At 48.1% G+C, this 16314-nt stretch overlaps 1 protein-coding gene across 1 annotated transcript; it reads left to right on the top strand.

The window, feature by feature from the left end:
• The first annotated feature begins 680 nt into the window (after positions 1 to 680).
• WNT8B (Wnt family member 8B) lies at positions 681 to 13985 on the top strand. Its single transcript, XM_030951124.1, has 6 exons — positions 681 to 969; positions 6983 to 7016; positions 7967 to 8105; positions 9444 to 9569; positions 11556 to 11698; positions 12088 to 13985. Exons 1-6 carry the CDS (start codon positions 911 to 913, stop codon positions 12643 to 12645), a joined length of 1059 nt encoding a protein of 352 aa, XP_030806984.1. The 5' UTR covers positions 681 to 910; the 3' UTR covers positions 12646 to 13985.
• The last annotated feature ends 2329 nt before the right edge of the window (positions 13986 to 16314 follow it).

Raw genomic sequence — 16314 nt, 5'->3', positions numbered from 1 at the left:
CCTCTCCCATGGACTTTATAGGAAATGCCAAAAGCAAAAACTTAAGGGGGAATAGGAAGGTTTAGTCAGAGGCCTTTCTCCTGGGGTGAGGATGGCCTGATGCAAACAGGAGGTGGGAAGAAAGAGCAGGTCACCATGATAAAGGAAAAGCAGATGGAGGTAGGAACTGGCCCTGATCCTCCTTAAACTTCTGGAGGAGACTGAGGCAGAGGCAATGATCTCATATCTGTGACCCAAGCAGCAGATGCAGACAGCCTGAGCCCAATCCCCCCACCCCAGAGCACCCAGTGCACCCCAGCTCAGCAGTATCTCCAATGCAGGAGGAGGACAGGACACTTCAAAAGCAGCCCTTCCAGTTGCCTTTGCCGGGAATGGAGAGCCAGAGCAGTGCTGGTGGAGATTGAATCTAGTGATTACTCTAAGGGATTTGCTGTCTCTTTCTTTACCCCTCTGTGTCTTTTTTTTTTCTTTTTTTTTCTTTTCCCCCCCTTTTCCCTCCCTCTTATCCCTTTCGTGGTGCATTTGTCTTCGAGGAACCTGGGGTGTTCTTTTCATCAGTTCAATCTCTCTCTGGCACTTGAGTCCTGATTGGCTGAAGGACTTAGGGGAAAAAAAATCTTTAATTAAGTAGATAATCTCTTCTTAGGAAGTTCTGCGGCTCCATTTCACCAGCCCCCTTTAGCTCTTACTTTAGGATTGGTTATCCTTTGCAGAAGGTGGGATTCAGGAGGCATCCTCCTCTTCATCACACCAGGACTGCCGGGCAGAAAATAACTCCATCCCTTCCCTAAATTAGTTGTGCTTCTTTTTTAATTTTTTTTTTTTTCTTTTCTCTGGTCGTGGTGGTACCCAAGTTTGGGGTTTTTTTAGGATCTCCTTTCTCCCTCTTTATTTGGATTTTAAATTTCACATGGACCCTTATCTGGGCATCTTCTTCCTCACTCCCTTCTTCCAGTCCTGCTATGCCTGGTGAGTATCAAGAGCATCACAGTCTGTGTCACAGACAGGTGCTCTTCCCAGATACCCTAAGAAAATTCCTCTTCACTTTCCTAAATGTCTCCTCTTTCTCACTTAGCTCAGTTCTGCTCTTTAATGGAATCAGATATTTAACCAAGTCCCTACACACTCATTGGCAGAGAGGTTAGATCTATGAAAGTCCCTCTTTTTCCCTGCACTTCCCAAAAATAACTAGGGGCCAGATTGTAAGCTGGGGTAAAATAGGGGAGAGTGGATGCTGAGACCTAGCCTCTCACTTTCAAGTGGGAAGATAACCCAATGGAAGAGAGAGAGACTTCTGTTTTTCCAAAGGCTCCCAGTCAGCTTGTCTTGTCTTAATTAAATCAAGAGGGGCTTCTCTCACGCTCCCCAAAGAGGACAGTCTGTGATTAAGAGCTCAGAGCCCACAGGGGTGAGTTAGATCCACAGGAGTGTCACTCTGGATGAGCAGCCTGAGAGCCCAGCTCCTTGGCACACACAGGGCAGAATTTCTTGTCTGAAATTCATGTATTAGGGTTTCCTGGGGAGCTGCTTTTGCTATGGCGATTGCTACAGCTCGGTTTCCAACCACCTGAGTCCCATCAGACCACATCTGCTGTGCACAAATCTGTGGCCATCTCCTGTGGACCTCTTGCTTTGTCCTGAGGAGGGTGTTATATTTATTTCCCAAAAAGTTCTTTAAGGGTGAACAGAAAGAGATTATGCTTGCATCAAATCCTGTATCGTTCCTTGTGGGATATATCAGTCCCATTCCCAAAGGGAAATGGTCTCTGCAGGTATTTTTCCTATGTGATTTTTATTGAGTACTCAATTTTTTTTCTCAATTGCAGTGATGCCCTGGGGAATCTGCTCAGTGGGTTACAGACTTATCTCTAACAGCAAGCAAAGTCTTTTACCATTCAATTACTAAAATCTCCTGCCTTCTCCATAGCAGATCTCTAGGGTTATTACCATGGATGGAGAAATCAAAATTACAAAAAGAGAAACTAAAGAGTAAATGGGAACTCATTCCTGTTAGTCTGGAAATGAAATCTATGTTCTTTCAGAGATTTTCTACTCCTTTCATTAAAAGAATACGCTACAATTTGTATATGTCTAAATACTATAAAACAGCAAACTCAAGATAAACCTCCCTTCTGGAACAAGGGTCATATGTATGTTCTACAAAAAGGCTAGGGAAGAGCTCATGCTGATTTTATTGTTATTTTTCTGCTCTTCTTGTGTATGTGTCTTGCTTTCCTCATATAAATAGATTTAGAATACATTAAAAGAAAAAACCCCAACATTTTAAATAAACAGTCCAAAGCAGAGAAATTTCAGCACACAAAGTAGAGCTAAATATGGAAATCTAAGACATTTTCAGTCCAAAGTTGGAGGTTTAAATTCCTGTCTCTCAGTAGTTTTTATCTAAGAGAAAAGTTTATAGATCAAGACAACCTCGCTTCTCTCTTCATGTTGCTCATAGGTCATGAGTTCCAGAAAGAAAGGAAAATTGCAACCTTTATTTGAAATTATCATTTTGCAGACACTCTCCCTTAACTCTTTAGGAGAAAAACAAATTTGTGAGAGTCATAAAATAATTCTGCTTGAAATTTGTGCTGGTTTTCTCTATCTGATCCAATGGCTTAAAACACGTTATTTTTTTCTTATGATTTAATCACAAGAATTGGGAGTGGGAACATGGTGGGGGAGCAATATAGAACAACAACAACAATGTTTATACACACATATATATATACATATATATATATATATATATATATATGGCCACTTCCCTTCTTTGCATGTGGATTAATTTTTACCATTTAATGGACAATTCAACCAATGTACTATTTCTAGGTGATCAAAATGTCAGGGTTGCACTTAGGAACAAAATCTTCAAATAAATATAACAAAATAGAGAAAAATGAAGAAAAGTAAAGTTCAAAATGTTATTGAGTTGCTGCTCAGTTTCCTCTCCTGTGGGAATAATATAAAGATCCCTAACTCAGTTGTTTCCTCCTAAATGTATTTTTTACACTTCAGCTGTGGGACTGCCTTTGGTTTCCAGCCTCCCTGTTTTTCTAATAACCTCGGGGAGCTCATATTGAGAACAAAATTCAGATCCGAAAGGAAACTCTATCAATTTTCTCTATTTACAATAATGACAGTGAAGATGTAAATCCAGCTTTATAATTTTCTAAAGAGCAGAACCAGCAGCACAGTAGTCTGAGTGGGTGGTAAGGTATCAGACAAATATTGTAATGAGAGATTAGGTAGGGCTCTCAGGGCATATTAAACTGAGGAGAGTGATGCTAAACTGATGAGTGTGATGTTATTGGTTAAAGCTGTAAATGAGACAGAATTATCAGAGGCTTATTAGTATTTGATATGAGTAAAATATAATGGGACAGCTGCTTGGCAAGGTTCTTTGCTTTCAGATTCAATAAAACTATGATAGAAAACTCCTGCTGAAGATATTTACTAGCTTTGAGATAATTTTCTAATATTGGATCCAATGAAAATCTCTTGCCCTAGATTTACTTTTTACCTGGAGACATAGAGTTGTGCTGAGGGAAGCAGTGTGTTCTGGCCAGGGCCCTGCACAGCCTGGGGAGGGGGCAGAGGAGCTCGGGGGTGTCCTCCCTCTACCCGCTCAGCTACGAGCCTGCTCCGCTTCAGCCCGTGTAATGCTGTCCCGCAGTTTGAAGATGGAGGGAAAGGGGGTTACACAGCTAGAAACTCCCTGAGCTTTCTCTGAGAACAGAAATTACTTCAAATGTCTCTTTTCATGTGTGTGATACAAAAAAAAAATCACCAATGCCATAGAAATTGGGCTGGTTAACACCAGCTATGAATGCAACTACTTAGTTAGTTTAGTATTACACTCTGCTTTCCTTTAAAATGGAATGAAAATTTAGTAGAAGTACATAATTTCTTTTTTAAAATCACACTACAGACAAAACAATGAAGAGAGATTTTGGTAGTGATTCCTATTTGCAGTACAGAGATGATTCTAGAGACACTGTCACTATTGTACTGTATCTGTGTAAGTAGTGGCTTAATTGCTCTCTGCCCTTACTGGAGACTATATACAGAATGGAGATGCCTTTTCTTAGCTAAATTATAAGAGCAAAGAAAAGCACACAGATTCTGTCTCCGTTACAATCTTTCCTTCCCCCTCAATACAAGTAAGAAAAATTTCAGCCAGCCTCTAGCCAAATGATAGTCCCATCTTCCCCTCTCCTGAACGCACCTGAAGCTGAAGAGTTAAATGTTGGGGTGTCAAGTGCACAAAACACTTGAAACTTTGTGAATCCTCTACTTGTTTAAGTCCTACAAACCCAGCCAGCAGCCTGCCTGCCTGTTGATCTGAGAGCTCAAGGAAAATGCCTTCAGTCTCTCTGACTTTATAAACTGTTTAGAATAACCTGCTGGGAAAATGCTACTGTATCATTTGCTCAGCTGCAGATGGAGAATTGGCATATCCTGAACTTGGCCTTTTTGTGGACCTTGAGGTTTATCCTGGAAGGAACAGATCCTCTGCTTCAATGCAGTCATGTCAATTGACTCCTGCTAACAGGCTGGTTTGCTGTAAACTGACATTGTGGATTACCGTCCTCCTAAAGCCGTCCTTGCAACTTCTCAGATGTTCCTAATCCAAGGGTTTGGATTAGGAAGCAAATCCCTTCTATATACTGAGAATTTGGGTTTTCCTACTCACATGGGAAACAATGCAGATGTGATATATCTCTTTTTTTGGTGACAAAAACAAGATAAGAGAGGACTTGCAATTTTCTAGCTCTTGCCTACGCAGGAGCATTTTACCAGAGTTTTCTCACAGCTGCTATCAGGGGCCCAGATTCACACTGACACCATCCTGAGTGTGGTCCCCAAAGCAAAGCACTTAAGGTCAAGGCAATGGACAGAAGGGAAACCAGATGGAAAAATGACTTGTTCATGCTGCTACCCAGTTGCGTTAGGATGGGGACCCATGGAGCTTGCACAGTCTGATTAGCCCTAGGTTCATGGCCCTGTGTGATTCAGGTCACCCGATGCTCTAATCACTCAGCTACAGATGCCGTCTCTCCAAGTCCCAGGAAATATTTAATTAGCTGTACAATGCAGAAGCAGCTTCCAAAGGAAAATTCCTCTGCAAAACAACCATCGACTTCGTGCTAAAGTGCCCATGGGGGCTAGAGCACAGCCGGGTCTGAATCCCAAGCCTGGAACAAAGGGAAAGAATCTCCTGTTCTCACAGTCCACTCCTGTTTTGACCCAGGGGACTCTTTCCCAAAGAAAGCTTCATAAATGTAAACATATTTTCACCAAAAAACCCATAAAAACCAAAGCAAAACAAAAGAAAGCTAACTTGCCAGAATGAAATGTTGCAAACTCAATTCTCCTAACTCTAAACTGTAACAGCAAAGATCAGGTTTCTTGTGATTTTGACCAAGCTAAAGTAATGAGACCTTCTTTTGTGGTGTACTTTGGAAAGGATCTCTGTGGGTGCAGTTCTGGTGGAGGTGAAGTGGGCTTGCTAACTGCACAAGTGGTTTTCCAGGGCAGGACAGAATCCTCTCTCAATCTCTCACGTGTCTCATGTCTGGGCACCAGTCCTGCCACCCTGTCTGTCCCCGTGTCAATGGCAGGGCTGCATTTTGACCCTCAGCTTTGGACAGCATTGCCTGCTTCTGACTGCGCTTGAGCCCACCCTGGGATGCCCCCACAGTGTCTGTGCTGGATTTGTAGCACAAAAAGACAGTATCTTTCTCTCCCTTATGAGGGAATACCTGTGGTTCGTTTGAAGCAGAACATAATTTTGAGAAGAAGTTGAAGAACCAAGTTTCTACCAGTGCATGCTCTGTCATTTTCCCAATCACTCACTCACTGCAAGATCTCAATCCACTCATTCCACCTCGCTGGCCCCAGTGTCCTCTCTGGGTGATAACCGCAGTCACCCATTTCTCTTGAAGTGCTGAGTTCCAGCAGGGAAAATGTTCCACAGACTCATCAGAAATAGTGATGAGTATTATTTTATAAACCTTGAGAGAGTGGAATTAGGTATTTTTAGGAGACTCTCTCTTTTCTTACTTCATTTCTGATTTGGGATATTTCGAGTTGACTCTTGGGCTTTTTCAAAGTGTCAGTCCTTTCTGCCATGATGCAGCTAAGCAGGATTCACCCAGCCATTCTCCAAATTCTGCAGGTGGTCACTGCACCATATGGAGTCCTAACACTGACTGACCATTTGCACAGAAACAGTCTTTCTTACTGGAGAAAGACTCAGACCAGACAGCATCCATTCTGCAATGCCATACTGTTGAAGACAAGCCACACTGCCTGACCCTTGGAGATGATCCCTCCACAATTTCAGTGGGAACAGCAGAAAGCTTAGTTTTGTCTAGGACCTCCCACCCACCCCAAGACCCCAGGGTCCCCTGCACAGTGTCCAGGAGGATGAGAAGGACAGGTATATTTGTGTTCAGCCATCACCATAACCTGACCAAGAGGAGAGTGTGGGCAGTAAGGCATGGTACCACAGGAAAACAAGGGATTGTGATGTGGAGAGATGCATCTGGACTCATATTGCAAAGAAGCAGTGGTGTGATGCCCTCCTTCCCTCAGCATGGTCCCACTCCTGGGGCTGGGAGAAGTGCTACCCTGACTTTAGTCAAGTGAGGTAAAAAGCAAGGCTAGGGGAACCAAAAAGCTAAATAAGGGGTAGATTGGTACAAAGGGTAGCTGAGCAGAGGAAAGCTAAAGGAGGGAGCAGTGAAGGAACGGCAGCCCAGTACAGCCTGAGGGGAGCAGGGTGGGGGGAAGGGGACAGCACTGTCCTGTTCCTTAGGGAGCAGCAAAGGGACATGGAGGAGAGACCAGAGACGCCTGCAGCCAGGAGACAGGCAGACTGTGGGGGAGTGAGAGGAGAGCCCTGGGATGCCTGGCATTCCCCAGGCCCCTCCACCATCACCCCCTCCCTGCTGACACTGTCTCTATCTTCCAGGTCAGTGAATAATTTCCTGATGACGGGCCCCAAGGTAAGAGAAATCCCTTTGATCTCTGTCCCTGATTCCACTAAACCCAGAGAGGGAAGGAGAGAGAGAGAGGGGCTCCTCCTTCCCACTCCTCTCCACTCAGCCTTGGCCAGAACTCCCCCCACCCCCAGGTTTCAAGCAATAAGGCAAAGAGAAAGGCCAGGAACTTGTGAGCTCCTTGGGCTGCATGAGCCCTGAGCAATGCTGACCTGGTGCTCTTTTAAGTTGGTTGGGGCCAGATTCTGGAGATTTGTCTATTGATGCCAGCCAAGGCTCTCACCTGACATCTATTGCTTCCTGAGGATCAGGTTGGCATCAGGGCCCACACTGATCTAGCCGGAAAGTATTTCCTGTGGGCCCTGTAAAACATACTTCCTCAAGGAGCACAACTAGAATTGCCAGGACTTTGTTCCATATTTTTGACCCCTCACATCCTTGTGCTCCTCTTTCAGAGGCTTTTTTTCTTAGCCAGGACCAGTTGTAAAATGTACCCAAATTTGGTTCTGGCTATTCCCCAGCAACACCTCCAAGCCCATCTATCTCCCAATATACTGGTGGAGCAACCTTGCCCCAAAGCACTAGCTCTTCCCCATGGGCTGTGGTGAAGAAGAAGGCAGGTTGGGGCATCTGCTAGCCTGGAGCTCCCTGACCTGAGCAGAAAGCTGTTTCCTCTCATGGTGGAGAGATAAGGGGTTCCCCATGGCAGAGGCTGGCTGACACATTTCCTAATGTGGCTAACAGCCAAGAGCGGAGCTTTCTCCCACAGGAGGCTCAGGCTCTGACCCAGCTCAGCAGGAAATGGGTGTGCTGCTGGTGGTGGTGAGCTTCCCAGGGAAGCCGAGCCAGGAAGACCCTCTGAGCTCTGTACGTCTTGTCTCTGTAAGATGGCACACAGGTCACCTTCAGTTGGAAATACGCATTGTCCCTGTGCTGACGCCCAGCTCTGTTCCTAGGCCTATCTCATCTACTCCAGCAGTGTGGCGGCCGGGGCGCAGAGCGGCATCGAGGAGTGCAAGTTCCAGTTCGCCTGGGACCGCTGGAACTGCCCAGAGAGGGCACTGCAGCTCTCCAGCCACAGCGGGCTGCGCAGTGGTAAGGAAAGTATTGGATACCACTACTGGGACCCCCTTGCTACAGGTTAGAGCCCATGGCCCCCTCCTCTCTTCCCAAGTGTCTCCTTTTCTTCCCCATTCCCACCTGGGAAGTGCCTTTCCCAGGAATCCCCCAGAGGGATCTCCCCAGGAGACCTCTTCACCCATCAGCTCCCAGACACAGTGAGATCTAGCTCCAAGGCCTCCTTGCAATGCCAGCCTTACCCATGGACCTGCAGAACCCCAACTGGCACAGGACCAAACCTTACACAACAGTCTCCCCACAAGGACGCATCCCCCTGACCTGCACATGGCCTGCTGGACACCATGCCTAGATGGTGTCTCAGGGTATCCCAGGGAGGCTGAGAACCAGCATAGGCTGCCTGGGTAGCAAGCAGAAGGATAAGGCTGAAGGGAGCAGGAAAGTTCATCAGTGGCTGTGCTCTGGCCAAGAGACAGGACAAAAGTCTTCCTACATCTGCCAGATGTCAGAATCACCCTAGGCAGAAATCCAGCATCGCTGACCTGGGCCACTGTAGGGCATGGGGCTGTGGTCATTGTCACTGTATCCTACTCCTTAACTATTTGCAGGTCCCAGGAAATATTTCAGTGCATATCTGGCCCTCTAGGCCTATGTTTCATGCTTTGTAAAAGCAGGACCTGGGTGTGGAGGAGAGCCTCAGGCCTCTGGTGGGACTGGCAGCAGACAAGAGACCAGAGCCCCAGGCAGAGGTGGACAAAGGTTTCAAAGCGGGGTCTTGAGGAGACAATTGCAGCACAAGGCCCGCTCTGAGACCAGAAGCAGGCCCCAGAACCATTCCTGTCAAGGTTATCTGCTCACATCCACACCCTGCTGGTATTAAAGGAAAGCCAAAGGCTCAGGGAAGCCAGCTGATGATCCCCAGACTGATCCTGGTGGGTATGGTCACTGCTCAGAGCCCTTTCAGCAGAAGGTACAGCTTGAGAGGACTGTAGGGAAGGAGCTCTTTGATACTTGGAGAGGACCCCTTCCTGTTGGGGTGTGTTAGTGACAAGTGGGGGACATTGGCAGTCTTCTGTGCTATATCACCACTCTTGAGGTCCCACAAGGACAGTCAGGTACTATCTCCTCCACACCCTTCCAAATGACATGAGTCAGTCTGGATCATATTTGGAAGATTCTATCTTCATGCAGTTCAAGCCCAAACTAAGCTAATCTGTAGGGCCTCTTCTCCACCCACAAAGACTTCCCCACTGCAGATGTCCTGTGCAGACTCCTGCACAGGAGGAACAATTTCTAACACTGCCCTTGCCATGAAATCTTTTGCACATCTGCTCTCTTTGTATTCCCCCTTGACAGCAAACCGAGAAACAGCCTTTGTCCACGCCATCAGCTCTGCGGGTGTCATGTACACGCTGACCCGGAACTGCAGCCTGGGGGATTTTGACAACTGTGGCTGTGATGACTCCCGCAATGGACAGCTGGGTAAGGAGGGATGAGCTGCTGCCCCTCACTTGTCCCAAGTGGCAGGAGAAGCTCTTCTCTCCTCCACTGAGGCCTGCAGAAACACCTCCCCATCCTGGTCCCCACACCCAGGAATAATGCCCAGAGAAAAGCTTTCCCTGGTTCAAACCAAAGTAGCTCTCTGGAAGCTAACGGAGCCAACTCCAGTTTACACCAGCCAAGCTCTTGATGCTTTCCATTACTTTCCAAATGAGCAGGAAAGTAGAAGGGGTTGCAGTTTCTCTGGTTCAAGTCAAGAACTCTAAGCTGCTGGAGAGAATGACTATATCATACAGGCAGAGGAATGGATCTGTTGCCATGCTCCTAAATGATCTTGGTCTAGCAGCACAGTCAGGGACCTCAGGGTTCCCAGGGTCTGCAGGACCAGGCTGGCCCCACAGCAGAATGACAATGAGAAAAAGCAGGGTGGCATTCATAAACCTTCCTAGCACTCATCAGCATGACAGGCACACAGGAGCACAACCAGGAGAATCACTGTGGGTGCACACAGCCATCACACCCTCCACATGCCAGTGATATCCAGGCCCTCAGCCACCAAGCACCCCTGGTGGGGAACTCCAGGCTGCACCACTTCAGTTCTCTGCTCAGCTTTCACAGAAAACACTGACATTTAGGGGTTTTGTTTTGAATAGAAAGAGGTCAAATTTCAAATTATCAAGATTTTGTAAAAGCCATGCCCTGCTCAGCTACACTAGGCAGTCAGTATGCGTCACTTTATGACAAACTCCTCTGGAGTGTCCAGTATTTAGCAATTTACTTTACTGGCTGATAGTTTTGAAAACAGCCGCTACTGCATAGGTGTCCAAATTTGGGAATGCCTGTCTCTAGCAGAGCAAGACTTTTGGGTAACAACACATCAAATTCTATCTTCTCTGGAAAACCAAGTTAGTCATGCTACATTTCCTTTCCCCCAGATATAGCTGGCTTTAATACAAAACTTTCCATTGTGGAAAGTGCCTTGTAAGGCACAGGAAACTTTTGGGCTTCACCAAAACGGCATGATTCAATTCAGCCATAGGACTGAATCCAAGCTGCTGAAAGGTTTTTCTACTTCCTTCAGTCCCAGTTCTTGATTTGGACTGCATCATCCACTGCAATTACCCACCTCCCATGAAGCACACCTGTCTCTCCCTGGGAGAGGGGATCATGATGCCCTGGGGAAGTGCAGGCAAAGGCCAGGCCTCTCCAGAGAGACACGAGGCCATTAAACCACAACTCCCAACATGTACCAATGTGGCATGTCAGGATCAGAATGTTCCAGATTTCAAATCTTCATTAAAAATCTGGCATCTTTCTCTAGGAGAAAAAAAACAGCATGATGTTTTTCCAGTCCCACTCAGCTCCCACTCAGTTAAGAAAAGTACTTTCACATATTTTTGTGTAATTTCACAGTTCTTTGCTGACTCCCTTGTTTCTTGATGGTAACTAGAAAATCAGACCCCTCTAAGATGCCAAACATCATCTCAGAATTCGGGGTGTGCCAAAACCACAGCCTCCTTGATGCATGTGTGCCAGGTTTGGGCTGTTCTAGGCAGAGGGGGATCTGTTGCCTCTGACCAGGATGCCTCCACCACTTTGTTAATCCAAGTTAGCAAGATGCTGTTCCTGCAAGTCACTCTGAACCAGCTGAAGTTAGGGTTTGAGGAGTGATTAGAGATCCAAAGGTTTATCTGCAAGTCTGCTAATGCACGGTAACTGACAGCTTCTAAATCCTGCTCTATAGAAAGCCTGGAAAGCCCTGTGTTTGCTGTACAGGACATACCCCTCTGCTGCCTGCCTGAGCCACTTACTATCCAGGCCTCAGGAGAAATGTCATGAACTCAATGGGAGGGAATCTGGGGTCTGTGTGGTGAAAGGCTGGATTTGCCCCACAGCCTCCATTCCCTCCCATCACTTCTGAATCCTCTCCTGGTTCTTTGACAGCACACATCTCATCTCCTTTCTTAGGGGGACAAGGCTGGCTGTGGGGAGGCTGCAGCGATAATGTGGGCTTTGGGGAAGCTATTTCCAAGCAGTTTGTGGATGCCCTGGAGACTGGACAAGATGCCAGAGCTGCTATGAACCTGCATAACAACGAGGCAGGTAGAAAGGTGAGCGCCTCTCTCCCTCCAGAGCTGACAGTGCATACCAAATTGGCTCTGAGCATTCACTGTGGAGAGTCACAATTTGATGTGGCTAAAAACACATGTCCCGAAGAAACAACTTCCTGGGGGCGATGGCAGCAGCACAGTGGTGTCTGCTCTAAGGTAGCAAAGCTTCTGTGTACAGTGTTAATGACTTTCTGCAGTCCTCCTTCTCCAGTTCAAGGAGGGGAGCACTGTGGAAAAGCAAATCTGTGAGCTTCAGGACTACTGTGCAGGGAGAATTGATGCCAAACTCCTCCACAGGCCTGAAGCCATGGTTCTGCATGAATTGCAGCACAGAAACGGCCCCTCTGGGTTTTTTTTTTCTTGAACTCCTCTCTCTGATCACCCTGTAGGCAGTGAAAGGGACCATGAAGCGGACTTGCAAATGCCATGGTGTGTCAGGGAGCTGCACCACCCAGACGTGCTGGCTGCAGTTGCCCGAGTTTCGGGAGGTGGGCACTTACCTCAAGGAGAGGTACCACAAAGCCCTGAAGGTGGACTTGCTGCAGGGAGCAGGGAACAGCGCTGCCAGCCGGGGTGCCATCGCTGAGACCTTCAGTTCCATCTCCAAGAAGGAACTGGTCCATTTGGAAGACTCTCCTGACTACTGCCTGGAGAACAAGACGCTGGGGCTGCTGGGCACGGAGGGCAGGGAGTGCCTGAAGAGGGGCAAGGCGCTCAGCAAGTGGGAGAAGCGGAGCTGCCGGCGGCTGTGCGGGGACTGCGGGCTGGCGGTGGAGGAGAGGCGAGCCGAGATGGTGTCCAGCTGCAACTGCAAGTTCCACTGGTGCTGCGCGGTGCGCTGCGAGCAGTGCCGCAAACGGGTCACCAAGTACTTCTGTGTCCGCAAGGAGAAGCGCGAGCGGAGCGGGGGTGGCGGAGCCAGCCGCAAGCTCAAGAGAAAGCTCTAACTTGCTTCTGCTCCTCCACAGTCCTGCCCGCCCCTCTCCTCTCCTGCCCTTCCCATCAGCTCCTGGCACCATTTCTGTTTGGCATAGTTTTGTCTCATTCCCACTGCTGCCTCAATGGGGCTTGGGCAAGGCAAAAGAGTTTTGTACGAGTGCTCAGGCCTTGCCCATACAGGGCATTAGTGCAGTGAGCGATGTCTTCTGGGGAGACTTTCAAGTGTTCCCAAAACAAGGTGAGACTCGGTCCCTTCAACTCAGTGTCACTCTATCCAGTGACTATGGCATTATCTCTGAAAGCACAGGACGTCTTGGTGGCTCCTGTGGTTTTGAGCTGGTCTGTTCCCCAAACAACACCTGCTCTAGGCTTTTGAGTAAGTGAGATAAACAGAATAAGGAAACTGAGATGGCACCAACAATTGGGCAACTCAGATCAGTAATCTGTAAATGAGAGGAGGCTTTTAAAAAAATAGAGGTACTAAAACAGTTATGGCCTCAGGCCTACACTATGAGGAAATACAAAAGACACGCAACTCCTTTCTCAGCAAGCCAGCCTCCAGGGACCCCACAGCTTTGCTAAGCTCTCCAGTGCTTTACTTTTACATTTGAAATGGCAGCAGCAAGATCGAAACTGCTGCTTGATCTGCCCATTACACAGCTGTCCAAAACAGGGGTCCCATCACTTGATTTTTACACGTTTTCTCTGTGTCTTCCAACTCTCCGGGTCTGGTCTCCCTTTTTAGGCCAGCATTGCTATCAAAGCCCCTGACTGATGCCATAAAGATGTCCTCACACTTCACTACCTCCTTTCTCCCAATTGCTCCCAGAGAGGAGCCGCCAAGCTGAGCCTCCTCCCCATGTCCTGGTGTACTTGCCAAGCACTCTTACCCTGTCAGCTAACTAACTAAATATTTCTTCCTAGTCTGAGAAAATAATGTCAGTTACTATTTAATGGTGGTGTAAATAGGAAAGTGAAGCACTTTGAAGTTTAATTTATTGCACAGCTACTGTGATGTATACATAACAGTTTTTCCTCTACCACTTATTGTATATATTCTATAGGCTAAGCAAACAGCAGGAAGATTTGGTTGATGCATCTCTGTTCCCTTGCTGAGGCTAGGGGAGGGAGGTAAGAAGCTGCCAGCTGCAGGACTTGGGGAAGCTCACTGCACCATCACAGCAATCTTCCCCTGTGCTGCGATAAGATCATCTACTTTGTTGTTTGAAGTGTCCTTTAGCCAGACAAGAAGCCAGCAGAGCTGTTACTGGCCATTAGACCCATCTTGTAGCCAATATTTGTAAACCAATAGCCAATGCAATAAATCAGTAGCCAAGTGCTTGCAAAATGCTGTTGTGTCTAAGTGGCTGGGTGTTCTTTTGTCCCATTTTGCATGTGTACGTCGAAATTTAAGCATCCTAGAGATTAAAACACGCTGCTTACCCATCTGAGCCCAGGAAGACCTAACCAGTTCCAGCCAGCACAACCTCAGCCCTCGTCACAAGGGGAAAGGATGTGCTCTCTCCTGAGCTTGCTTGAGGATGCATCCAATTGCAATGCAACTGCCAGGAGGAAATGGGGTGGGAGGGGGGCAGGCATGGCCCAGTTGCCCACTACATAGCTGATATATTAAAGACACTCAGCAGCCTGTATTTGTCTCTCCATTATCTATTAGTACCTTGATTCTAGGACTACCTCACAGGGAGCAGGAATTTGGACCTCGGGTCTCAGAGCAAGAGCATTCCCGTCAAGCACGAATCTGGCCTTTCGAAGATTGCAAGAAACCTTGGCCCATTCTCAGGGAAAACTGAAACACTTCCACTTCACACACAAACCACCACTGTTTGCACAGAAGTTCTTACTAGCACAGTGGCCCTGCCCAAGGTCCCTTGCATCCCCGGCAGCAGTTCCCCTACGTCCCTGTGGTTGGTCAGGAAAGGAAGGAGGAAGCAAGAGCCTCTCGACCACCAGGGAAAGCTCCAGCATGGGCCTCCCTTTTCCTTCTGGCTCTCCCCGTTCCACAGTCAGCTGGAAAAGCTGTAGAAGCCGCTTCCCTCTTCCTCCCTCTCGTAGTCCATCTCTCCCCTGCTGACACTGCTGCCCGCGCAGGCCGTGGCACAGCCCCGGCTGTGGCGGTGGCGGCTGCTGGCGCAGGGGACATGTGGGGCACCTCAGCGACAGCCGCACCGCCACACGCTGCTTCCGCCGGGGAAACGGCGACACCGCAGCTGCAGAATGTGCTGACCTCAGCAGCGGGTCCCCCCTCCCGGCGCACGGAGCCCTCAGCGGTAAAGGCCCTGCTGCCATTGTGGGCAGGATTGGATGCTTCCATGTATTCATTTCGGTTTAATGAAGGCGCATTCCTCAGAGGAGAAATATTTACATTCAGCTTCCCAGGTGGTCACCTTCGCCCAGATGACACACAAACAGGCAGCCCCCCGCTCCCTTTTCCAATCCCAACCTCTTTAGAGGGCTCGGGAGGAGGGGAGACAGCGGAGGGGGGCTGCTGGGCGAGCAGAATAGAGAAGGGAACAAAATGCTAATAAATCAGCCAGCCAGCCCTTTTCCCCTCCCCTCAGTGGAGTCAATGGAAAGTGTCATTTCACATGCTAATCCCCCTCCGATCTCTTTACAACACCTTTTCCGAAAAGTGTTTGGGAAAAGTCCTTGTGGCCCGTTTACAGCTCCCCGCCGCTTCAGATTCCTTCTTGTCTAAGGCCGCGGCCCCGGTGTGGGTCTCTCCCTCCAGCAGGGCTCCTTACAAAAAACATCTCAACAAAGACTTTGGAGTTCATCAGCCTCCCACTGAAATTCACAGCTGCTGAACAAACTAATCCCCTCTCTTGGCCTTTCTTCCTTTCAATGGGTTCTTGGCTTCAAAGACACTTTGGGAAAGGACTTTGTGGGGACTCACACTGCTCCCTCAATAGAAGTTAGTGCAAGCATTATCTTCAGAGCAAGTGGCTTTACAAACAAATACTGCCTAACAATCTCTGCCCCTCCAGCTCCCCCAAACACACACAAGCCTAGCCTGCAGACATGATGTTATCTGCCACAGGATTAGAGCTCTGCTCTCTGTACCCAGGGATCCTTTCCTGCTGCCCCCTTCCCCCCAAATTCTTTGTCAACCCAAAGGTCTTCTCACCCAACTCAAATGCCTTCTCTGGTGCCCGGGTGCTGTGAAGCCATGTGCCCACACGGGAGGAGGCAATGCTCACTGCCCGCAGACTGGGATATTGCCAGCCAGCAGAGATGTGCTATAAATGGAGAGCACTTTCCAGCGGGGTTTGAAGGGTAATATACCACACCAGGGCTGCAGAGACAGGGCCTCTGCCACAAGCCCCTCCAAGACTTTCAAGCGAGTCACCTCACTTCCCCCTCTGCTTGCTTTCAAAGCAAAGAGCTTCAGGGATGGTGCTTACAGGGGTAAACACGAAGCAAAACACAGCAACAGAGGGGCAGGTGGGAAGGAGTCACATCAAAGGCAGGATAAACAGCCAGTCTCTGCACAAGCACCGGGTAGCAGTAGCTATGTGTGCTGGAGGGACCTAATGTCATATGTATATGAGAGATATGTGGAAAGTCTGTGCTTATTTCTCAGCAGTAGAAGTGGCCTGAGTTAAAGAGAGCAAAGGGCGGGACTGCAAAGAGTACTGTAACTGAATCCAAAAAGGCAG

The sequence above is a fragment of the Camarhynchus parvulus genome, chromosome 6, assembly GCF_901933205.1.
Source record: "Camarhynchus parvulus chromosome 6, STF_HiC, whole genome shotgun sequence".
NCBI lineage: Eukaryota > Metazoa > Chordata > Aves > Passeriformes > Thraupidae > Camarhynchus > Camarhynchus parvulus.
Note: the sequence above shows the minus strand (reverse complement) of the source record. Positions and strands in the feature narration are given on the sequence as shown.

What these genes read in the sequence shown, in the direction of transcription:
- WNT8B (XM_030951124.1), top strand. Translation starts at nt 911, where the DNA reads ATGGACCCTTATCTGGGCATCTTCTTCCTCACTCCCTTCTTCCAGTCC. An exon ending in TCCTGATGACGGGCCCCAAG is followed by an intron (nt 7,017 to 7,966) that starts GTAAGAGAAATC and finishes CTCTGTTCCTAG; the next exon opens with GCCTATCTCATCTACTCCAG. An exon ending in ACAACGAGGCAGGTAGAAAG is followed by an intron (nt 11,699 to 12,087) that starts GTGAGCGCCTCT and finishes ATCACCCTGTAG; the next exon opens with GCAGTGAAAGGGACCATGAA.